Genomic DNA, 25589 nt, shown 5'->3' on the forward strand with positions numbered 1-25589 from the left:
ATTCTGGTTTCAAGTGCTACCCCCACCCCCTCCATTTATAAGTGAAATTCTTTGTACAGAGAACGTGACTGAGCTTTGGAGGGGTTAATATCTCTGCCCAAGATCCTACAGTTAGGAAGTGGTAGAGCTTCAGAAATGAAACCCAAGATCACCTTGGCTCTGAAGCAATAATGTCAGTTGTCTTCTCTTAGAATCTGAGGCATCTTTGAATAGGCAAAGTATTTGGAAGTTCCATGTTCTGAATGATCACACACAGAGTGAAAAGCCAGGGAGCTGTTCTTATTGTTTCTAGAATGCCTTCAGGTGCACAAGACACCTCTCAGCTAGTCTTTCCACTGCTTAATTTGTAGACCGGTTTGGGTGGTATTTTCTTGTATTGGGGTAGATAGGTAAGTGCATTCTAGAACTCTTTTTGGCCAGAATTTGTTTTTCTTGACTCTGTACCTGTATGTCATAGGAACCCAGACATTTCAAATTTGAAAGAGATTTTTGAGGCCATCTTCTGCCGCTTGTCCCTGCCAAGTAGTGCACTTGGACCATTTGGAAAGTTTCTCAGATGAGGAGCTTACCACTTCCCTTTGCTGCCCCTTCCCTTGCTATGAACCCCCTCAAAAGACCATTCACTTTCTATCACTGAAACACGTCTCTATCAAACTAATTCCCATTGATCTGGATTCTGCCCTCAGTACTCCAAGACAAATCTATCTCCTTTTTCTCTCAATAGGCCTTTAGACAGTGAAAGACAGCAAGATAGCAACAACATTCCTCCCAGAATGTTTCTGTCTCTATAGGCTAAACACCTCTGGTTTTCCAAGTTTCTCCCCATGTGCCAACTTGGTCAGTTTTCTGTCCACACTGATGGTCCTTCTGGCAGTGTAACTTTGAAAACGAAGTACAGTAATCCAGGGTGATCCAATCCTTGTAGATTTGATCCTCCCTGTCTACACCCTGGTTCCTGTTAATGACAGCCAATATCACACTCACTTTTCTCCCCAAGCCAACTTTCACTCTGTGGACACATTTTGAATTTATTCATTCATTCACTCAATTATTTATTCAACAAATATTTATTAAACATCTATATGCTAGAACTGTGTGAAAAACTAGGGGGATGGAGCTGTGAACCCCATTAATTCCTGCCTTCCTAGAGCTCACATTCTAGTACAGGAGAGAAAAGAAGCTAGTAAACTCAAAAACTGTGATAATTTCAGAATGTGAAAATAATAGTTTTCCAGTTGGAGCAGACCCATAAGAAACACATAAAAATAAACAAAATAATTTCAGTGACAAGTGTGATGATGAAAGATCACCTTGGCCCTGAGGCAACAATATTGGGTGTCCTCTCTTAGAATCTGAGGCATCTTTGAATAGGCAAAATATTTGGGAGTCTTATGCTCTGAATGATCACACACAGTGAAAATCCAGAGAGCAGAGTGAAGTGATAGGGAGGCTGCAATCCCAGCACTTTGGGAGGCTGAGGTAGGCGGAACGCTTGAGCCCAGGAGTTTGAGACCAGCCTGGGCAACGTGGCTAGACCTCATCTCTACAAAAAAATACAAAAATTAGCTGGGCATGGTGGCACACACCTGCAGTTCTAGCTACTCGGGAGGCTGAGGCGGGAGGAACACTTGAGCCCAGGGAGGTCGAGGCTGCAATGAACCAGGATTGCACTACTGTACTCCAGCCTGAGTAACAGAGTGAGACTCTGTCACAAAACAAAAACAAAAGGAAGAGCAAATGCAAAGACTGTGAGATGGGAATGAGCTTTGAGAGGGACAGCGATACTGGAGAATAAGGAGGGATGGGACATGGCCATGGTATAGGTATGTCAGAGACAGGCAGGCAAAGCCTCGGGGGCCTGGAGGGGAGTTCAGATTTTATTCCACATGTTATGGAACACTTTTGCAGGTTTTTAGGAAGGGATGTAACATGAAGAGATTCACTAATGTTTGAATCTCTCTGTCCGGCTTCTGTATGGAGATGGTTTGTAGGTATGTGGGAGAGGAAGTGGGAGGCCTCTGGGAAGATACTGTCAGAGTCCAGGGGAGGCTGAATGGTGGCAGTGGCTGGGTCAGAGTGACTACAGCAGGGATGGAAAAAGTGGAGGATTCAATGTGTGTTTTAAGAGGAGCCAATGGACCTGCTGATGATTTGGGCACACAAACAGAAACCTTGAGTCTCATGCTCTGTTTCATGCACTAGTTCACTTGACAGACAAGAATGGGGGGGTGTATCAGTGTCAATGTGACTGGGGTGTTGAGAGCCAACACTCAGAAACTCATGGTAGGTGAAATGTAGGGTCTCAGAGCAAAGGATTCCAACCTGTGGCCCATGGGGTCTCTGAAATCATTCCCCAAATGCTGAGAGCCATGAGGATGTCTTTCAGGCAAATGGGTGTACAGAAGCTTTCCTCAGATTTTCAAAGAGGTGTTGACCCCTCCAAGAGGAGAAAACACTAGTAAATTGCATTAGACTCCAGAGATCTCCAGAGCTGCCTTCTAGTCTAAGACCTCAGCCTGAGTTCCATGTCTGAGTCTTGCCTTTACCACTCCCACCACCAAGTTTCAAGCTTTTAAAATAATAATGACAATAAAAGAGGCGATGTATTCCAAGCTTGAGCCCCTGGTTGGACAGTGGTGCCATTTACAAAGGTGGGGAAGAAATAGGGAGCAATGGTTTTGGGGGGAGAAATCAATAGTTCTGTCTAGTGCTGATTTAATTCTAAAATCTTGTGTAGTTATCTTTTAATTAGTCTTAAGTTTAGGCTTAGAGAATTGTGAGTAGCCACTTATTCAAGGATTGCTTATTCATTCATTTCCCTAATCTCTAAAACTTCAAAGCTGCAGAATGAGGGCTTTGGATTTGCTGTTGACTCCATTGCCTAACTACAGAATGACATTTGTTCATTTCTTCATTCATGAATTCATTCAACAAACACAACTGCCTTCTCAGTCCCAGGCCCTATGCTGGGTCCCAGGGATACAGAGATAAGTGGAACAGAAGCCCTTACCTCAAAGAGCTCCCAGTCTAGTGAGTGGGATGAACACAGATACATCTGACAACAATGACATTCAACAAATATTGCCGGGTGCAGTGGCTCACGCCTGCAATCCTGGTACTTTGGGAGGCCGAGGCAGGTGGATCACATGAGGTCAGGAGTTCGAGACCAGCCTGGCCAACATGGTGAAACCCCATCTCTACTAAAAACACAAAAATTAGCTGGGTGTGGATGCAGGTGCCTGTAATCCCAGCTACTCTGGAGGTTGAGGCAGGAGAATCGATTGAACCCGGGAGGCAGAGGTTGCAGTGAGCCAAGATTGCGCCATTGCACCCCAGCCTGGGTAACAAGAGCAAAACTCTGTCTCAAGAAAAAAATAGTGTGTACCTATTATTGAAATGTGAGAAAAAAATACAATGGTGGAAAAGCTGGGGACAGTCTCTTACCTCCTTTATGAACCTTCAACATCTTGCAAAAGGCAGATCACAACACACTATAATAAGTGTTCTGAGGCTAAAGTGCCAGTGCCATGGAAGCACACTGAGAGGACACACGACTAGACTTTGTACTTGAGCACTGGACTGGGCTTAGTACTTAGGGAAGGCTTCCTGAATAAGGCTGAGGGAAGCAAGCTGAAACAGCAACAGATGAGACCCCTGCCCTGTGTAATGAAAGATGCGGGTACAGTTATCAGGGAGCAGGGATGTCATGATTACTAACTGAAAAGGTTTCCATAGTTGTGTCCCTTAGCTAGGTCTTGAGAAGAGAGAAAGAACAGCCTACAGAAAGAGCCCAGCAGGTGCAGGGGAAGATGAGCAGTTCCATAGGAAGTGTAGCATGTGTTAGTGACCGGGGAAAGGTGTCCAGAGCTTGCTGTGTGTGGCTGGCTTCCCTGGATGCTTCCAGACCCTCTGTCAGCACCCAAGACTTTCCCACTTACCCATCATAACAAACCTGGTCTGCAGAGTGGAAAGGCTTTGGCGAGCATTATTCCAAGCCAGACTCAGATACGGAGATAAATCTCCTGAAATAAAAGAAATCTGTTTAAGCATTTGAAAAAAAAAACCAAAAAACAGAAGTGATTTATTGATTGGCAGCTTTCTGGGGCTTTTTGTTGCAAGAAGGTAGAAAGCTTTTTTGCACTTATTTTGGTAAACTTTGACTGTTGGCTTCCATTGGCCAGTTCTCCATGCTGGTGAAAGAGTGATATTTGGGAACCCACTGGGCTTCCTTGCTTGAATGGCTCTCCCAACAAACAATCCTTTGTGCTCCTGTTATTTAAAGAATTGGATGAACCCAACTTCTCTGGACAAGTTGTTTGGAATACATAGCCTCTTTTGTTAGCATTATTCTTTAAAAAGCTTGAAACCTGGTGATGGAAGTGATAAAGACAAGACTCAGAAATGGAAATTCAGGCTGATGTCTTAGACTAGAAGCCAGCTGTGAAGATCTTTGGAGTCTAATCTCAGCTAGCGGTTCCTCCTCTTGGAGGGATCAACACCTCTTTGAAAATCTGAAGAAAGCTTCTGTGCAGCCTTTTGCCTGAAACACATCCTCACCTCACTCAGTATTTGGGAATGATTTCAGAGACCCTGTGGGCCACAAGTTGGAATGCTTTTCTCTGAAACCCAACCCTTAAGCAAGTATCTCCCTCTTTTTTTTTTTTTTTTTTTTTTCGATATGGAGTCTCGCTCTGTCACCCAGGCTGGAGTGCAGAGGCACAACCTCCGCCTCTCAGGTTCAAGCAGCTCTCCTATCTCAGCCTCCCAAGTAGCTGAGATTACAGGCATGCACCATCATGCCTGGCTAATTTTTGTATTTTTAGTAGAGATGGGGTTTCACCATATTGGTCAGGCTGGTCTTGGACTCCTGAGCTCAGATGATCCACATGCCTCAGCCTCCCAAAGTGCTGGGATTACAGGTGTGAGTCACTGCACCCAGCCTTTCTCTCTCTTGAGTTTCCCAATGCTGGGTCTCAGCACCCCTGTTCTTGTTTGTCAAGTGAACTAGTACATGAAACAGTGCTGGCAGACACTGGTCCTTCCTTCCTCCAGCCTGCCACACGTCCTAGCCACCCACCTCCATGATGGTCTTTGACGCCTTGCCTCCCTGCTCGTCTCTCCTCTGCAACCCTCATCACATCTCTTCTCTCTGAATTTGGTACCTTTCCCGCCAGGATGCCCTCCACCCTTCGCCAATTTCATCTTATGGAGCAGGTCAACAGCACTGCTCAGACATCTTTCATGGCTCTGCATGTCCTCTGGCCCCTTGGCCTAGTCTTTGGAGATCTCTCTAATAGCCCTGCCTCCATCTCTAGATGCATATTTGCTGGTCTCCTGCACATGCTCTATAAACCAACAGGAGCTACCAGCAGGTGCACATCGCCTTGCCTTTGCTCATGTTATTCCACTACCAGGAATGTCCTTCTCTCATATCTCTATCTAAATCTTATCCATCCTTAAGGACCTAGAATAAGTGTGTTGTCCTCTGAATTATTTGTTGTTCACATCATTTAACATTTTTCCTTCTCTTCTTTCCATGTTCCTGTTTTTAATTAAATAAACAACTGTATTCCACCTCTTTCCTAAGTGTCTTAAGGTGGCCCAGATAACAACAACAAAAAAATAATAAGGAAACAGGTGAATTAGAGTCCCAACACACTTTCTAGCTGTAACCAAATTCCCCCAACTTTCGGTGCCCTATTTTCCTCATCTGAAAATATGGGAAAAGTCAGAGAGATTCTTTTAAGGGATTATTATGAAAGCAAATGAAATGATATACATAAAGCTCACACAGCACTGTGAATAAGAGAAAGATTCATGTTCCTCATCATCATCACCATTTCACTGTCATCATTGTCATTATCATGGATAAAAATGACAGGACATGATTGATATGGGACAAGGAGACATATACGCCAGGAAACTTAAGCTGAAGGGAAGCTACTCAGCTGATGACAGCGTCTGGTTTGAGATTCTTGGCAGCCAGGGCAAAAAGGGAGATCATAGCAGTTGGTTTTCATAACTCATGTTGCCTTCTGGGAGGAAGCAGAAAGGGTCATAATAAGAGACAAATGCTTCCATAGCTCTGGGAACCACATATGGATCTTTTGAGGATGATAGAATGGAAGAGTCTGTTTAAAAGGAGCTCTCTTCTTGACCATTGGCCAGAGGGAAGGACACAACCCCTTAATCAGAGCTATCAGCACTGTTCCAGCGTGGGATTCTGATGAGGTGGTGGGCATCTGGCACATATTGTGTGCTGCCTTGTGGCAACAATTCCTCTTCTGCTACTGGACTATGGGCTGCTTAAGGGCAAGGTCTGTGTCTTACTCATCTTTGTCTCCCCAGTGCCCAGCAGAGTTCCTGGCACTTGGTGGCTATGCAGTGGGTATGAATGAATGAGGAAGTGAATGGTGAATAAGCCATAAAACTGCCACCACCCAGAGGTAGCCAGGATCCAAGCCAAGGTCATGGTCATCAGAGGAAGCACAGAATATCAATAACTTAAGACATCGCAGTTTTTTTTTTCTCCTTCTGTCTTAAGCTGCAGAAAAGGGAACTAACGTTTTCTTGAGCACTTTTTATGTGCCAGGCTCTGTATTTTAGTCTTCTGCTTTATTTCGCTTTCTTAGCAACCCTTCCAAGTAAATGGTCAATGTTACTCTCATTTTGTAGATGAGAAAGGTGAGGCTCAGAGAGGTTAAGCAATTTGCTCAGGGACATCCAGCTCAGAGGAAGTAGCAGAGCGGGGATAAGAGTTTGATGTGGCTTCAAGGCTTGAGTTCTACCCAGAACCACAGGCCCTTCCGAATAGCCCTTCCACGTCTGCTTAGCACCAGGAGCCATGAGTGGTGAAGAAAGATGAATCATGATTAACATCCCACTTCCCGTGTCCCCCTTTGTAATTTAATCTTATGGTTTCGGGAGCTGTGTTGCAGGTTGTGGGAGCCTGCAGAGATGGGCCACCAGCGGTTTGGTTTAATCCCCTTTTTAATATCTTTGTTGCAATGTTATTTCCAATTCAGCTCCCAAGTCACATTAAAAAAAAAAAAACAAAAAAACCCTTCCTTAGGGTAAGCCTTCACTTATTAAACAGATTCAAATGAAAAGTTTTAAAGATAATTTGAACAATAAGAATCACTCTGTAGCTCCCAGCTGAAGCTCCTTTATTGCTGTATTTATTCCCTGGTATTTCCTGTCTCATTCCTCAGCTCACTGAATCCCACCCCCCCCCCACCGCCCATCGCCCAACACTTCTAGTCCTTGCTCAGCTCACCTGTTCCCTAGACAGAGAATCAGGTGGAGGACATTGTGGGGAGCAGGGTGTCGTCTCACTTCCACTTGATAATATGCCTTCTAAGGCTGTCTCACCTGCCCTAACAGGCAGGACATTGTTGCAAAGCATCTAGAGGGAAGTTTTCACCGGCTAGGTGTCTGCAAGTGCACCATTGCATCAAAACCAGGGTGGAGAGGTGGGATGTGAGACTGGGGGAAAACGGGGATGCCACAAGTGGAGAAAGAATAGCTGCTCAAAATGCAGATACCTGGCCTCCATTCTAGATCAGTCGAATTGTTATTTCTCCAAGGGTGCTCGAGAATCTGTATTTGAAACAAGCACTGCAGGTGATGTATGCATGTGTATGAAAGGTTCTCTGATACTTTGTAGGAGGGTCAAAGATGATGAAACCTTAGGCTTAAAAGAGAATTGTTTGGCACATCTTTGAAAAGGATGTGTTTCAAAGAAAAGTGTGGAAGGAAGGAAGGAGACTGACCTTTATCGAGTTCTAAGTGTATGTCAGGGACATTTTTTAAAAATTTGAATCTACTATGTGTGAAGACCTTTGGTAAGAAATTAGATGAACATAAAGTCCAGGCTTGGCATTCAGGGAGCTGAGAGATTTCACAGTGTTGCCTCTTTTAACTCTGGGTGAATATCACCATTCCCACTTTGCAGATGAAGAGACCGAGGTCTCCGTGACTTCCCCAATTTTACACCTTTAGTAAACCAGGCTCCTGGCTGTGAATCTGGGGCAGTGGGACTCCAAAGCCTGCAGCCAGGCTTGGCTCTCCCACACCACACTGTCTCAGTCAGAGCTGCTAACATTTGCATAGCGCTCTTTACAATTTACCGAGTGCTTTCACATTCATCATCTCACTTAATCCTCACTTCGGCCTGGAGGGTGGAGGAGGGCTGGGGGTGGGGATGCCAAAGCTTTCCCCAGACCTCAGCTCAGCTCTCTGCCTCCTACCAGGAAAGTCCCAGGAGACAGAGGTTAAGGGGTTTCCAGGTACTTTTGGGACACAGGTGCACAGGCCCTGGGACAGCAACTGAATGAATCTGCAGCTTCTCTCTATTGTCCCTTACCCCTCAGCTGAAAGAAGTCAGTCGGCCGGGTGTGGTGGCTCAAGCCTGTAATCCCAGCACTTTGGGAGGGTGAGGCAGGTGGATCACCTGAGGTCGGGAGTTCAAGACCAGACTGGCCAACATGGTGAAACCCCATCTCTACTAAAAATACAAAAAATTAGCTGGGCGTGGTGGCAGGCGCCTGTAATTCCAGCTACTCAGGAGGCTGAGGCAGGAGAATTGCTTAAACTCTGGAAGTGGAGGTTGCAGTGAGCTGAGATCACACCATTGCACTCCAGCATAGGCAACAAGAGCGAAACTCTGTCTCAAAAAATAAGCAAACAAACAAAAAAACACAGAAGTCAGCCTAAGTCCCCCACATAGTGAGAGAGGTAGAATCCACCTTCCTTCCATGTTTCCTTTCCTTCCTGTTGGTTTTCCAAGCAGGAAGGCCATGGTGGTTTGTGTGTGTGTGTATGCGCATGGGTGTGGTGTGTATGTATACATGGGTGTGTGCATAGGTGTGCAGGTGTATGCATGAATGTGTGTATGTGTATGAGTACGTGCATGTGTGCAGGATGTGTGTGGATGGATGTGTGTGCCTGAGTGTTTCTGTGTGCATGTGTATGTGTGTGTGTGCATGGGTGTATGTACATGGCTGTGGTATATCTGTGTGCATGGTTGTGGTGTGTCTGTGTGCATGGCTGTGATATGTGTGTGTAGCTGCAGTACGTGTGTGCATGTGTGAATGTATGTATTCATAGTGTGTGTGCATGACTGTGGGTGTGTGGTACATGGATTCATATGTGCCTGAGAGTGTGTGTGTGTGTGCATGTGTGTGTGGGTGTGGCTGTGGTGTGTATGTGGGGAGAGGGTACCTGGGCAATTCAGTGAATCCTGAATCTGGAGGAGAAGGAAGATGGAGGAAGACACAGGCAGCTTGGCAGAGGTGACCACCTCCCTTCCCTCCACACTGGGCAGGGACCACACTGGGTGCTGTGACATGTACCAGAAAAATAGGTCTCTGATCAGAGAACATGGGTCTCTGATCCCTATGCAGACAGGTAGACTCAGAAATGCCCACTGGCCTTGGCCTGAGCCAGGGTGGGGGTCCACTGGGGAAGATGCTAGGCTGGACACCAGAGTCACTGCTTACATGATAAGGGGCCTCTCCTAGCTTGGAGCCTTTGGTGCCCTCCCTTTCCCTCACTGCCACAGCTCCTGCAAGTCCCCATGCTGGACACCTGCCTGTCCACTGAGTTCTGCCTTCTGCTGCCTCATCCTCCTGGCTCTTGGCTGGCTCCTGGCCTCTGGCCCTCCCTGAAACTGAGGCTCAGAGAAGGGAAGTGAACTGTAGAAGGTCACCCTTCAGAAAGGACAGAGCTGGGCTTTGAATCCAGTTCTCCTGACTGCAAAGCTCTTGTTCTTTCTCCTTCTTCCACTGTTAGGGGAAGTGGAGGGCAGGGGGTAAGAGGAGAGATTTGGGAGTCACGTGGGTCTGGGGCCCAATCCCACCCCAATACTTATTCTCTAGGGCCAACTTGAATACATCTTTTAACCTTCCTGAGCCTCAATTTCCTCTTTCTCTATTGGGAAGGAAGACGCTCTGTGTCCCTCATGGTGTGGTAGGGACAAGTGCCACCTGTAAAACCAGCACCTAGCAAACTCCTCATAAATGCTGGTTTGGGCCCCAGTCTCCTCCTGTCACTCCTCTAGATTTTCCTGGGAGAAATAACCCTCACCCTTGGAAACCAGAGCCTGAAACCTCCCTGCCTAAATCTCTCCAGTGGTTTCCCTGCGCCTTTCCTTAGCATCACTTCCAAGGCCTGGCAGATTCTGACTCCTGCGTTAACCTCTAACTTCTCCCCTCCACCTCCATTTATGTGCCCCACCCACTTGAACATTATTCCCAAATGATGCACCAGCTCTTTCCTGCCTCATGGTCTTTGCACATGCTGTTCCCTGCATCTGGCAAGCTCTTCCTTGCATTCATTACCTGGCTTAGTCCTTATTCTCCTTTAGGCCCCAGCTTAAAAGACAGATGTGCAAAGAAGCCTTGTCTGCTCTCCTAACTTAGGTACCTATCACTACTATTCTCACACACAGCATTTCACCATTGGTTTTCAGAGCAACATAGCTAGTAGTTAAGAGAGAGGCATCATAGCAAGACTGCCTCAGATCACAGCTTTGTCCCTTAGTAAGTCTGTGACCATAGGAAAATTACTTAGCTTCTCTGTTCCTTGGCTTCTTCATTTTGAAAACTAGGATAACTGTACCTATATGTGACAAGAAGCTTTTGATATATAACAAATCACCCCAAAGCTTCGTGGCTGAAAACTATGACTTATTTAGCTCCAATTTCTTTAGTTTGGCAATTTGGGTTTGGTTCAGCAGGGGGTTCTGCTGTGGGCTGGGCTTGGCTGAACTTGGCTCATGATCGCCCATGCATCTGCACTTAGCTAGGTCTGGGTTGGCTGATGCAACTTGGAGTTTTCCTCTGTGTTATCTGTTATCCTGGGCTTGTTCACATGGAGGTTGCAAGTCTCAAGAGAAATACGAAACTAAGCCCTAATTCCCAAACACTTTTCAAGCCTCCACGTTTTACAAATGAAGATGAGAGGGAATTACCAAAGAGTATGGATACAGGAAGGTGTAAATAAAATGGGGGCCAGTACTATAATTAGTCTACCACACTACCCCACTGGGGCTGTTGGGGGGATTAAAATGAGAGTTTTGCATGTAAAGTGCTTAGCACAATGCCTGGCTTGTTAGTTAGCACTAAATAAATAATTAACCTTTCTTATTATTTTGTGAAATAGGACCTGAGGCTTTGACACATTAGGTAGCTTCCTTTAGGACAGCCGCCAGCCCCATTAAACAGTGGGGATTTGAATCTAGTTTCTACCTCCCTCCAGGGACTGACCTCTTAACTAGTATGCTGTGCTGCTCCACTCACAGAGACATATAATAGCAGAAACTCACCCAAAGCCACAAGGTCAGTCTGCAGATGGACCACAGTTCAAGCCCAGGTCTGTGCCCGACTCCAGAGCCCTCCACTTCACTCTAATCAGCCAGGTTGCCTTGGGTACTGTGTTTGTCATTGGTCTAAAATCTCATAGCTAGAAGAAAATATTTGCTTTGGTATCCTCCTCCAGCACTAACAATTTTCTGCTTGCATTTTTCTGTTGTTTGGCTCAGATGAATAGCAGTTTTCATCTTTGCTCTGTGTTATCATGTACACAGAACTGCTGTTGAGGAGCTAACAGCATGCTTGCTTAGTCATTATTCTGGGAAGGGGTGCCAACCAGTCAATAGCCTTTATTTTTGTATGACTCTACACCGCAAATGCAGAAATAATGCACAGCATCTGAGTATGGAGCTACCATTAGATAACTATCATTTCTGGAGCTGGTCAAAGCAAAGGTGGCACTGTGTGGAGCTGGAGCCGCAGAACTGATTCTGACTTGCTTCCTTTGTCAGTAGCCCAGGAGCTGGGTTAACCTCCCTGAGTGATTCACTGTGATAGTCTGTGATAGATCTGGTAGTTTTTACCAACCCAAAAGAGAAAGCAAACAGCATGGGAGAGGTGCCAGGACTGGCAAAACTTAGGGGGAATAAAGGTAGATTGCAGGAAATGGGGGTGAGCAGGCCTGACCTTGAACCCAGCAAAGTGGTGGGGTGGCCACAAAATTTTTCTGTGAGCCCCAAGGTGGTTCCTCAAAGTTAATGTGGGTTCTGTGTGGGGTCTGCCATGGGACCACCTTGCAGAGGTTGGGAGCTCTTACGACCAGGTCAAGCAGCATGGTCAGTGCCATCTGATCAGCTCACAGGGAAGCCAGACCAGAGATGGGATGTGAGATGGAAGGCCAGAAAATTGATCCAAAGCCAGACAGGTTGCAACCAGCTCTTAGAGGCCTTGACATGGGTAAAGGCAAGTGAACTTGTTCAGTCATTTATTCAACAAATCCCGACTGAGCTGGAATTATGTGCCAAACACTGTTCCAGGTTTGGAGGCCTCTGTGGTGAAGGAGATAAAGTCCCTGCTCTTGTGGGGAGTAAAGATACTATTAAAATAGATGATGGTAATCAATACTGTGAAGAAAATAAGCAGATTGATGGAGTAAGGTGGGGGATGGACACTTTTAAATAACAGGCAAGAAAGGCTACTTTCCTACTGTGACACTGGAACTGAGACCTGAACGATGAGGAGGTGAGGTTGCAAGGAGAAGCATTCCATAGGAAGTGCAAAGGCCTTGGGGCCGGAATGAACTTAGCATTTCAAGTAGACAAAAGGACAACATGGCTGGAAGAGGGAGGAGATGGGGCCAATTTGTGTAGTGCTCTGGGCATCATAAAGGAGTTTGGATTTTATCCTGTGCATAATGAGAATCCACAGGAGAAGTTTCAGCAGGAGAATGGTTTGATCTGAGTTCTGAGAATGTCCCAGCTCTGCAGGCATGCAGTTTTCTAGAATAAATAAGAACAAACAGATCTTGTTTTCTTGAAGTGGAGGGGCGTGGCGGGAGGAGACCCTGAATCAGGGACTTTTAACTGTGAGGCAAATCCCAATTGCAGTCAAGTGTTTGATAAAAGCTCTTGGGAGGGATTGGAGATGGGATGACAGTGATGGGGTTGATTTATTCCCCCAAACTGTTGATCCAGGATTACTGTCAGGCTGGGAGGAGAGTCTCTGGTAGTGTCCCTGAGGCTCTGCCCCAGACTCTCTCCTGTTCAACATTTCTATTTGCAAATTGGCAGGAGACTCAGAAGATGTGCTCATCAGACATGCAGCTGACATGGAGCTGTCAGGGACAGCTAATGCCACAGATGACAGGCTCAAGATTCACTGTGATGATCCTTCACAGGCTGGAGTGATGGGATGAAACCGACAATATTCCTGATTGCATTCAGATTGGGGAACAAAGCCCGGCCAGGGATCGGGGAGAACTTGCTGGATAAAGATCTCCTGAAAGGAAGCCCAGGCTGGAGGTGGAGAGGAATTAGTGGAGGGAGCTGGATGCAGCCAACTCCCTACATAAGCTTCCTCCCTCTGAGTGACAAGGTCCTTAGCCTTTCAAGGTCATTCTTCCCATCTGTAAAGTGGGGATGATCCTGGCTACTTCCCAGGCATATGGGGAGGATTAAATATGAACACATATGTGGATGCCTGGCTTCCTGTCTGGACTGTAGTAGGCTCAAGACATATGCAAGGGAAATGTGAATTTGTAGAGGCTGGTATGAGAAAGATGGATATCCTGTGGTAACCTTTCAAGGCCATGTAGCAGGGCTCATAGCTGGGGCAGGCCCCATAGCTGGGGCAGGCCCCTATATTCTTGGCATACCAGTGCCAGCTTTCCAAGAACCCCATTGGTTCCTGCAGTATGTCCAGAGGAGAATGGCCAGGAGGGGTCGGGTCTGAAAGCCATATCCCCTGAAAGCCACCGTGAGTTCAGACTGGAGAGAAGGAGGCGGTTGCAGTTGCAGGGGTGGGGGGACATGAATGTTTCCTTAAACACCACAAAGGCTGCAGTGTGGGAATCAATGGGGCAGATGCTTTTTTCATTGCTCTAGATGTCTGTGAGGAGAAGTTGTGCAAAGGCACATATGGGTGTATCATAACTAAGATCTAAACATTGGTAATTACATTATAATAATTATGCTGTGAGCATTTCTCGAGGGCCCACTACATACCCAGCTTGTGCTAACTGTTTTGCACAACTTATAGAATGCTCACAGTCTAACCTTGACAGATGAGGAATATAAGGTGTAGAAGGCAGCTCTTGAGAGGCAGAGCAGGGATTCACACTCAGCCCCTGCTAGTACCTCTGCCAACCTGGCTTCAGGTTGGGGAGGGCAGGAGTGACCTCCCAGGTGCTGAGAAGGGACCATTGTGGGGTGTTTTTTTGGTACAGGGATCTCAGGGCCCTGTGGGGCTTCTAGAAGCTACTCTTGACCATGTGTGCGTAATATTTGTAAAAATAAACCAGAAAGCACACACAGACAAATAGAATGATCAATGTGTGATGACCCTATGTAACCATTACCTGGCTTTAGCAATGATCAACACATGGTCAATCTTGTTTCATCTATTACTTCCTCTCTCTTCTTTCCCTCCTCCTGCTGGGTTAATTTTAAAGGCAGTCCCAGGCATCATTTTCTCTGTAAATAGCATGTATCTCTAAGAGATAAGGACTCTTTGTTGTTGTTAAGTATAACCACAATACCATTATCACAATTTTTAAAAATTAACATAATTGTACTGTGTCTTTCTAATTCAGTGAAGCAACTGGTGTATGACTTGCTTTGCAAAGTATTTGGGGAGGGGAGGCAAAACCTAGTCCTTCAAATGTCTGATTCCTGTGACTTGAGACTCACCTGTTCCTTTTGAGGTGGATGGTGAAGAGGAAGAAGAGGAGGGGGATCTAAAACTTGAGACCGTGGATTGGCAGCCCCTTTATTCTGATTGTTCTCAGGGGACACAGCCGGGAAAGTGAGTCCTATTTATAGGCCTAAGTCTAGACATGGGAAGGAGGCAAAGGAAGGGAAGAGGTGACAAGCCAGAGAAAGGGGACAAAAGAGAGAGTGGAGGGAAGGAGAAAATAATAGAAAGTGACCTTGCTGCACACACAGATCCAATGGCCCTCCAGAGCTGGCCAGGACCAGCCCACACTAGCTAATGCTCACAGCTGACATTGACACATACCAGTGACCTCACCCAACGCTCTCAACCATCCCATAAGGCAGTGATGTTACGTGTCACATCCATTTTACAGGGGTGGACCCTGGGGTTCCAGGGTCTGACATGAGAAGAGCAGTGGCACCTGGATTCAAACCCAGGTCTATTTGGCTGGATGCTTTTTGCAGGCATTACTCTTTGCCTCCAAGCATGGTGAGGTTCCACGTGGGGCTAATGTTCACAAAATATGCTGTCTTGGCTGCTGGACTATTGGTACATTCCCATGTCTTTAGTACTTAGCTCTTCCCCAAGCTCCCCAAGCACCCTGGGGGCATCAAGTCTTTGCCTCAGGACTCATCAGTACCCAGGGACTAAAGGTTTCCTGTCTGGCACAACAGGAAGTCTCTAGGACTGTAGACTGTGTCCATTCTGATTGACTGTTAAATGCAGTGACTATTCCCTTGGATCTGTGTATGGTGTGACATGTGAGTTGTGTACCTGCCTGTTTCTGTTGATGTGTGTGTATGTGTGTGTGAGCACGCACACACGCTTGTACACAATAAGCATTACCAGGAAGGCACAGACTCTGCTGGAAGCATTCCATGGTCACCCCCTTGGAGTCTCATCATGCCCCCTGAGAGGGTAGCCAGAGCTGGAATATGTGCTGGGCCTCCAGACTGCAAAGCGTAAACCACAGCAGCTGAGCTCCCCGATGGGGCTCCTGGATTTTTTCCCTTGGGTCTTCTTCATCATCTTCTCCCTCAGTGCTCCCATGATAGAAGGCTGAGCAGTTTCCAGAATGCTTGCTGTGGGCCACCTCACCCACCTCTCATAGGAGCCCATTGAGTGAGGACAATAGACAGTTCTAGGCTGGTGGCCCTGGTCCTCCTAGGAGCACTAAACAGGAAGGTGCCTACTTGCCAAGGATGCTGGTGAGGTGGGCAGGGACACCAGCCAGGCCAATAGGATTGCCATCCTCTCCACACCTGGAGAGAAGTGGCAACCAGGTGCCTAGAAGCCAGGGGACCATCAGGTGCTATCAAGCTGGTGCTGACAAGCAAGGGTGCAGTAGAGGACCCAGGGTCCAAGGTGCAGCTTGAGGCCAATATTTAGGCACAGGGAGACCCCAGTGAATCAGTTCAGGGACCACCCAACTGCTGGTGCTGCCCATGAAGTGAGGCTGTGATTGGGTCAGAGGCCATGCCAGAGTGAACACGGGTATCCAAAAGGCTACTGTAGGGGACCCAGAGGCAGGAACCAACAAAGGCTAATGGTGGCATAGACGTGAGAGCTGACCTTTGAATCACCCTTACTCTATGCCAGACACCATCCAAAGTGCTTTTGCACCTCTGTGATGCTCCTAGTAATGAGAGAAGGAGACAGAATACCAAGATGCTGAACAACCTGCCCAAGGTCACACAGATGGGAAGTGACTGGGTCAGGGTGTAAGCTCAGGTTGTCCACTCCACCATTCTGCAGTGAGGTAATGGGGGCTGCACTATGCTCCTGGGGGCTTCTCAGGGCTCAGTCCCAGCACCCTGGACTCCACACTTAGAGCTGATGGCTGACTCCTGACCCCTTTGGTGCTGGGCAAAATTCCCCAGTGAACCTCTTCTCTGGTCTTTCATTGCTTCAGGTCCTGAGCATGAAGAACAGGAGGAATGGACTAGAATTAAGGTTCAGTGAGGCTGTGACTTGCCCTAGCTCACTCAGCAAGGTTGTTGGGAGAGGACCCAGGTTTCCCCATTTTCAAAACCATGCTCTCAGTGCTGCATCCCGCCGGTGTGGTGCAGAGCCCTGTGGGGGTCCACTGTGTGTCCACTGGGTTCTCTTACCGGGAAGTGTGTTTTTGTCATGTTATGCATCCACCTCCCTTTTCTGGGGCCTTTGTCCTGCTGCAGAGCCACACCTTTGTGAGCTGGCACTAACACCGTCTGTCTCTCTGACCCATTTGCAGAACTCTGGAGCTCAGCAGTGACAAAGATGAGATCTCCCTGTTGGTAGAACAGGAGTTCCTGAGCCTCACCAAAGAGCACTCGAACCTGGCCAAAGAGAGCTCTGAAGAGCTGGAGGCACCTGGCAACTCTCCCGAGGGGACCAGAGAGCTGGCTCCCTGCATTCTTGCCCCTCCTGTAGTGGCAGACGGTAATGAGTGCCCCAGAGCCTCCGTCATTGTCGGCGACAAGCTTCCCAAGCAGAAGGTGGCCACATCCATTAATGGCAGCAGACAGGACTGTGATTCTGCCATGTCTACTGTCACAGACATTCTGTGTGCCACCAAGGTCAAGAGCTGCAAGGGGACAGATGACAGGGACTGCATCCTGGGTGCCTCCAACTGGGAGGTCAGCAAGCTTCTGGCCCATTTCCCAATGAAGTCCACTGAGGCATCCAAGGCCCCTGACAACAAGAAGGTGCTGGAGGAGACAAGGGTCATCAAGGACTTCCTACAGAACAACATGTTCAGTGGCCCTGGACTCAGGGAGCCCATGGGGCTGAGCCCGTTTCTGCTGCCACCTCCCCCACCTCCTCCTGCACCCCCTGACAAGCTCCCTGAGCTCTTTGCTCAGAAGAGGCACCTCCCAGTGTTTGCCAAGATCTGCTCCAAGCCAGAGGCTGACCCTGCTGTGGAGAGGCACCACTTGTTGGGTGAGTGGGGCTGGAACTGGGGTAGAGTGGGCGTGCAAGGAGGAGGTCCTTCCCAAGAAGCCATCAGGACTGCAGCATGTACATAAAGCATCTTTGTGCAAAGCAGGACAAAGCAGCCTCTCTGGTGGGCACAGCCCCGAGGGACAAGCTGTTTTCAACCCCCACAGGCTTCTTTTGCTGGGTGCCCCTGTGCAGAGCACAGCTTTTGTGAACAAACCCAGAGGCCCTGATCTCAACATACTTTGAGAAGAGAAATAGGAGCCACGTAGTAACTGGCTTAATTTTGGAATCAAACAGGTATCCAGAGTGCATTGAAAGAAGTGTTTACCCTAGCTGGCTTCAGGGCAAAACTGCAGCCTGGGGATGCCAAGATGTATAGAAGAGAAATTTGATTGGTAGCTGGGATCATTTGGCATCTATCTCATGGAGGCACCTGTTCTGGACATGAGGCCTGGTCCTCCCTCTCTGGCGTAGCGGGGTGGATACATAAATTATCCAGGCACAGTGCAGACTGTTGACTCTGGAATCTGTTTCCTGGGACTTAGTTTATTGAGGAGGTAACATTCTTCCCAGGAAAGCCAGCCACCTCCCACGATTCTCCTACTTTATGCCCAGAATTCTGTGTGTTGTTCTGCTATAACCAGTCAGACTATAAGGTTCCAAGAAGGTAGACTGATGGCTATGGCCATTGCCTAGGGTCAGCAGTCACTAGGAGAGTGACCATACTCTTGTTAGCCAAAAGAACAATTCCCTCTGGGCTATGAGCATGGATGGGTAAGAGAGATGCCCATATTGGGAGGGTCCAAATTCACCTCCCTGAGAAAATAAGAGCAAGGTTGTCTCGAATATTCTGTGTCCTGGAGCATTGCAGGAAGGCCAAGGAATCAGAGCTATGGATAGCAAGCTGGACTCTGGGTCCTGGACAGGGCTCTAGGAGCCAGAGGGCTTTAGGATGAGGGGCTGTGGGAGAGAGATAATTGAGCTCTTCCCAGAGGGGAGAACTTCCTCCTACCTCTTCTCCCAGAGGGACCCATGGATACTTCCATGGGTGGCTGCTGGATTGGAAGCCTTTCTGTCCCACCCACCTCGCCCACCATTGGTGCATGCTTTTTGTACAAAAGTGTGGGCCAAAGTGTGCCAAAAGGAGTTGTGAAGGTTTGAGTGTATTTGTTAGAGAAAATGCAGGAGTGGTGCATCTAAGCATGTCTGTGTACACTTTTGTGCATGTGTCTGTCATGTGTGTAGTTGTGTACGTGTCACTAAGTCAAAAGAACAACAGATAGGAATGTGTATGTATCTGTGTGCCCAGACCTTGGAAGAGGGAGCTTCATAGATGTTTAAGGTGCCTGTAAATGTGAGTGGGAATCTGCAGGTGCATAGGTCTCTGGGGAAAGGGTTATTATTAGTGGGTACTGTTGTTTCAGCTCACTGGCTAGGGGCTGAATTCGGCAACCAGAGAAACTCATGGAAGAGACTCTAGGGATTTTTTGCTAAAAATGTTGTTTCCTCCTAAATTGGCCCAGGCTAGAGCAGCTCTTTCCTTTGCTGGGATGGTGCTAGGAAGACAAGCTTAGCCCCCAAGCCACTGGACTAGGAGGCCAAAAGCTGGTGGGATCAGGTCTATTATCAACAGGTAACACTGAGGCACAGGTCCCTTCTGGCTGCAACTAGAGAGATCCTGGTGACTGCTGTGGGCCAGCGCAATGCACAGCCAATGCACAGCCATCCAGTGGGTGGCCAGGTCTCAATTCCCAAAAGCTTCTTTTGCTGGGTACAAAAGAAGTGAGGATCTGTGATGGTCCCAAAAGTACCTCTGCATTGGGAGAATAAATGCTTAGTCTCCTCAGAGAGAGACCTGGGTCTGCCACCAATCTTGTCCCTGCTCCACACTCCAGCCATATCCAGTGACTCATGATGTCTCTTTGATGCTTTCAGGCTTTTGCCCACAGTTATCCATGCCTGCCATGCCTTCCTCCCCAATACCCCTAGATGTTAGGCCTTGCTGAAACCCTACTTCCTTCTGGAAGGAACCTTCTCAGACAGAAGCGGTCTCAGCCACCCTGTTTTCCCGTTTCTTCCCTCTGCCACCTCGTGGTGTTCATCTGCCTTGTCCTGGAGCTATTTCTGGGCGTGTCTCTCTCTTTTTCCTTGTTATGAGCTCCTGATGGGCACAGTCTGGCTCTGACTCACAACTGTGTTCCCAGCACTCAGGTCAAGGCCTGGCACTGACAAGTGAGCTGAATCACCTATGAGTAATAAAACAAAAGTAGAATCCAGGATAAGAGACCACAAAGTGCGTGGCTCAGACCACATGTTCTGTAGAAATGTGTGTCTCCCTCACTAAACCATGTGCTCACTGAAGGCAGAAACTCCGTCCAAGACATCCTTCTATCCACAGCCTGGCACTATGGATGGTTGGAGAGAAGGAAGGGTGGAAGGAAGGAGGAAGGGTAAGGAAGGAGAGGAAAGAAAAAGCTAATTGGAAGAAAGGAATGATGGAAAGAAGGATGAAGAGGTGGATAGATGCAAGGAAGGTAGGAAGATAAAGATGGGATAGATGGCTGGATGGACAGGTGGATGGATGGATAAGTAGATAGATAAAAGGAAGAAAGACAAAGATGATGGACAGATGAGTGGATGAATGAACAAATGGATGGGTAGAGAGATGGATGGATAGATGGATTGATGGGTGCATGAGATCGGGGGATCAGAATAGGCAGGGGCCAGGGAAGATTTCAGGGAGAGATTGGGATTGTATTTGGCTGAGAGAGAGTCCCTCAGAGTGGCCCAAGCCTCAGGTGTGTATTACAGAGGATTCATCATTTAATCCACAAAATGGTGCTTCCAGCATCCAGCGCTTGACCTTCTAGAGGCATTAACTCAGTTTCTCTCTTCCTGTAGAATGGAGCCCTGGCACCAAGGAGCCAACAAAGTGTCGAGAGAGCCTATTTCTCAGCCAGTGGCCCCAGAGCCAGAAGGACACCTGTGGTGAGAAGGGTTGCTGTGACCCAGTGGGCACCGCATCAATTCCCCTGCCACCCAAGAAACCTACATGTCCAGCCGAGAAGAACCTACTCTATGAGTTCTTTGGGGCCACTAAGAACCCAAGCGGGCAGCTGAAACTTCGAAACAAAATGGAAGTGGATGGGCTGGAGCTGAAAGGTGAGCTGACCTACCCAGGGAGGGGCTGCAGGGGAGAGGGTTGCAGCGACCCTCACAGGCTTCAGGTGGCTCTGTCACCAAGTGGCTGTCTTATCTGTAGAAAATTCACTGCCTTTCTATAGTTGTCAGTTTTAAAACCTACAAAATGGGAAAAATGACTTTCTCCCTATATCCCTTCTTGGGAATACAGTTGCTAGAGAAATGTAGTTGGCTTTCAAGGGTCATATCAGCATTATTAATAGTCACTTCTGAATATAGCCCTGATCCAGCAAGTATTATATCCTCTGAAATTGCCCAAGCCAAAACAAAAAATCCTTGCTTTAGATTATTTCTACATTGAGATTATGTTCCTGCTTTCTCTTCCTTGCCCTCCTACAACTGTTCTAGTCAAACCTCTTTTTCCAAAAGGATGCCAATAAGGGGGAAACAGAGGACCCATTTCTGATTTTTTAAGCCCCCACAACATCTTGTAGAAAGGAAGAATCCAGGATTCTTATCTTGAAACAACTCAATCTAACTTCATTTGTTTAGATCAATTTTGAGTCACTGCATGCTGAATTTAATGTTTTAAAGTATTTAATGTTTTAAAATTTTTTTTTAATTCCCATATAGATACAACAACCTGTGCAAGTTTCTTAGCGTTGCCAAGTGTATATCCTTAGGGAAGGGCTGCTTTAATCATTTGTTAAGGATGAATTCCAATGGCATAGCAATGGTTCATAAAAAGTTGGATTTTTCTAAAGCAGTTGAAAAAATTTCATTTTGTAAGTAGGTGATATATAGCCCTAGCAATCTGGTTTATTGTATTCCCTTGCTAAACTGCCTTCTGTACTAGTGAATGATGGAAAAAAAAGCTCCAAGCCAGACCTACTGGGAATTTCATCCCTTCCAAATTGGCAAGGCATGAACTAATGATGTTTACCTATAGTTGGAAATGTACTAGAACTTTGAAGAACCCTCTTGGCGCTTAAGGGACCTGACCTGTGAGACTGAATCCCCAGGGAAGTTGTGATGCTGAAGGTTTCCTGGCCTCTCCCTGCCTCCATCCCTGACCCACTTTACCTCTCCTGTGACTTGCAGTTAACGCACCTGTGACGGTTGCTGACAAGAACAACCTGAAGCACACAGGGAATGTTTTCACTCCACACTTTGCTACAGCCTTGACTTCAGCAACCCTGAACCAGCCATTCTGGCTCAACCCGAACTATCCACCTCCACCAGTGTTCACGAACCCCTCCACCTTCCTGCAGTATCAGGTCAGTGAGTGGGCCTAGCTCTCCTGTGGATATCCACGGGCTTTTTGGCCACAGAGGAGGTGTGGCTGGCAGGGGGCCTATTTCACAAAGAGCCTCTAGACTCTTCTGAATGCCTTCCCTACATGGAAGAGGCTTTGCGGGGGCCATGGTAGGGCATTGTCAACTTGTCAGCTTGTCGGTTATTTTTTTCACTGTAGTCACATCAGACCTGCCCCTTGGTTTTTGTGCGTGCGTGCACACATCTCCACAGACATATGTATATAGAGTCCTAACTTTCTATTGTCTGAATTCCAGTTTATGCTGTGCCCTTCACTGAGAGCCTCGTTTTGCTGGTTGTGGCTAGTTAAGTGCTTGGGCTCCCAGGAGAAGATGATATGGCAGTCTTTGTTTCCCACCTCCTTCCTGTGACTTCCTTTAAGGTTGGATGGCATATATCCTAGATTACTTGGGACAGTCCCGATTTTGGTCTTCTGTTCCAAAATAATATTAATGGCATCCCTTTTCACTCTCATGTCCTGGTTTGGACAACAAATTACAGTCGGCCCTCTGTATCCATGGGTTCCACATCCTCAGATTCAACCAGTCTGGATGGAAAATATTTGCAGAAGGAAATAATAACAAACAACAATACAACAACAAAAAATAATGCGAGTAAAAGATAATACAGTGTAATAACTATTTACATAGTATTTGCATTATTAGACATTGTTAGTAATCTAGAGATAAAAGGATACAGAAGCATTCGCATAAGCTACATGCAAATACTATGCCATTTTATATCAGGGACTTGAGCATCCTCATGTGCCATTTTATTTTATTTGAGACAGAGTCTCACTCTTTAGCCCAGGCTGGAATGCAGTGGCATGATCTTGGCTCACTGCAATCTCTGCCTCCAAGGTTCAAGTGATTCTCCTACTTCAGCCTCCTGAGTAGCTGGGATTACAGGCACGTGCACCACCACACCTGGCTAATTTTTGTATTTTTAGTAGAGATGGTGTTTCATCATGTTGGCCAGGCTGGTCTCGAACTCCTGGCCTCATGTGATCCATCTGACTCAGCCTCCCAAAGAGCTGGAATTACAGGCATGAACCACTGCACCTGGCCCTCAAATGCCATTTTATACCAGAGACTTGAGCATCCTCAGATTTTGGTATCCACAGGGTGCAAGAGGGAAGGTGGCCTTAGAACCAATCTTCTGAGGATACCAAGGGATGAGTATATATGACCACCTTACTTAAACTACACCCAAGCAGTCTTAGCTTCTACCAACCAAAGTGACTTGGCACGCATTCTTGTTCTTGGGCTCGTAGCTAAAGGAGAAAACCAGTGGCCAGACACAAAAGGATAGTAAAGCACCTCTAGCAGGGCTGGAAATTCTACTCACAGAACTTATTTATGCAGGGAAAATGTAGTTTCTTTATTTTGTCGATTTAACTTAATATCCCTTAAGAGCTACCACCCACTGGGTAGAAGGAGGGAAAAATTAAATAAATGTCCACTCTGGTTTAAGCCTTAGTCTAATCCAATAACTTAAATAGTCCCTTTAGGCAGGACTCAGTTTTTTCAGGAAAGATTCTCCATGCCTAAGATTTCTGTCTTCTGTTCCCCTCACTGGCTTCTCTCCAGAATTGCATGTTGTTGTATGGGGGAAGGGCAGGAACTCAAACTTGTGCATCCAGGACCTTGGCAATTTGCTGCCCCAGCCTGGCCCAGCACAGCCTGAAGCGAGAAAGTAGAGAAGGAAACACCTCTTACTCGGCTTGTCCTGTTGCTGTGTTTTCCCCTCTCTCCACCCCTTAGAACCCTATGCCATTCTTTCCCTTACAACACAGCGCAAGCCTTATATCCTATGGGAAAGGGGGATTGTCTCTTCTCCTTATCAAATGCCCATCAATGATAGACTGGACAAAGAAAATGTGGCACTGGCCAGGTGTGGTGGCTCACGCCTGTAATCCAAGCACTTTGGAGGCCAAGGCAGGTGGATCACCTGAGGTCAGGAGTTCAAGACCAGCCTGACCAACATGGTGAAATCCCGTCTTTAAAAAAAAAAAAAAGAAAATGTGGCACATATACACCATGGAATACTACGCAGCCATAAAATACAATGAGTTCATGTTCTTCGTAGGGACTTGGATGAATCTGGAAACCATCATTCTCAGCAAACTGACACAAGAAAACCAAACGCCCCATGTTCTCACTCATAGGTGGATGTTGAACAATGAGAGCAAGTGGACTCAGGGAGAGGAGCATCACATACTGGGGACAGTTGGGGGGGCTAGGGGAGGGACAGCAGGGGGTGGGGAGGGTGGGGAGGGATAACATGAGGAGAAATGCGGGATATAGTATGCACCTATGCAACAACCCTGCATGACCTGCACATGTACTTCAGAACCTAAGTAAAATAAAAAAATAAAATAAAATAACAACTCTTCAAGCTGACCCACCAGGCTTAGCTCCTGAATCTTAAAGGAACTTAGCAAAGCCTCTCTCTGTTTTGTTTTCAAGCTTTTTGTTTGTGTGTTTGCTAAAGAGAACAAGTACCTATCCCCTCCCCAGGGAGGGAGAGCTCACACCTCATTGTGGAGGTGAGAGGTTGTGATGAAAGTGACCTAAGAAGGAAGCTAAAGTGAACTAGTTTCATACTAGTAATCTATTGTCCTTACACAGGTCTTGGAATGTCCTGTTGGTGAGTCACTGACTCATTTACCAACATGCTTCTACCCTTGCATTTTTGTTTGGTTATTCACTATTCATTTATTCACCTACTTGCGATTTACTCACTTCTGTGTATTTATTAACTCATTCATTTAAGTAATTTTGAAAACCTCTGCTCCCCACACCTGCTAGAAGCTGAGCATTGTGCCACTTAGAGGGATTCAAAGATGACTAAAGTCAGGTGTGGCAGCGTGTGCCTGTAGTCCCAGCTACTCCAGAGGCTGAGATGGGAGAATTGCTTGAGCTCAAGAGTTCAAGTCTGGCCTGGACAATAGAGTGAGACCCTGTCTCTGAAAAAAATGAGGAATAAGATAGAAGCTTGGAGTCTAATGCAAGTTCAGGAATAAACCAGAGACCAGCTCTATATGCATCTCCACCTCTAAAGGGGAAACAACTGCATAATTTATTTAGTATAAGCCAATTCACTCTAAAATGCCCTCACAGAATTCACCATGTAAAACTAATTTGCAATGGTTTGCTTTATTAAGTGGGGATAGCATCTCTTTGCTATGTTAATTTCTTCTGACTTTTTGGAGTGGGTGAGATTTGGACATATCATTTTCTGAGCATGAAGTTCCTCTGTCTTTAGCATCATACGGCTGACTATGAGGTTCCTGGGCTTCTGAGCAGAAGCAGCAGAAGGACCCTGGCTGGTAAGGCCTGCTGGGTTCTACGAGACAGTTTAATCACCGAACGGGCCCAGCTGAAATTGGCTGTGGAAGGCATTGGTCCTTCCAGGTGGTAAGGAAGGACAGCATAATTTACCTTCTCCCAGCTTCTGTGATCTCAC

The 25589-nt window shown here is 46.9% G+C and overlaps 1 protein-coding gene across 1 annotated transcript in view; it reads left to right on the top strand.

Moving 5' to 3' along the window:
• CUNH1orf94 (chromosome unknown C1orf94 homolog) overlaps nt 1-25589 on the top strand; it is a 42576-nt gene that overhangs the window by 3670 nt on the left and 13317 nt on the right. Inside the window, exons 2-4 of the mRNA XM_012440285.2 lie at nt 16978-17666; nt 20568-20828; nt 21909-22084. Coding sequence (XP_012295708.2) covers nt 16978-17666; nt 20568-20828; nt 21909-22084 — 1126 coding nt within the window. The remainder of the gene's footprint in view (nt 1-16977; nt 17667-20567; nt 20829-21908; nt 22085-25589) is intronic.

Source organism: Aotus nancymaae, unplaced genomic scaffold (assembly GCF_030222135.1).
Source record: "Aotus nancymaae isolate 86718 unplaced genomic scaffold, 86718_ANA_hifiasm-v0.15.2.pri h1tg000053l, whole genome shotgun sequence".
Lineage (NCBI taxonomy): Eukaryota > Metazoa > Chordata > Mammalia > Primates > Aotidae > Aotus > Aotus nancymaae.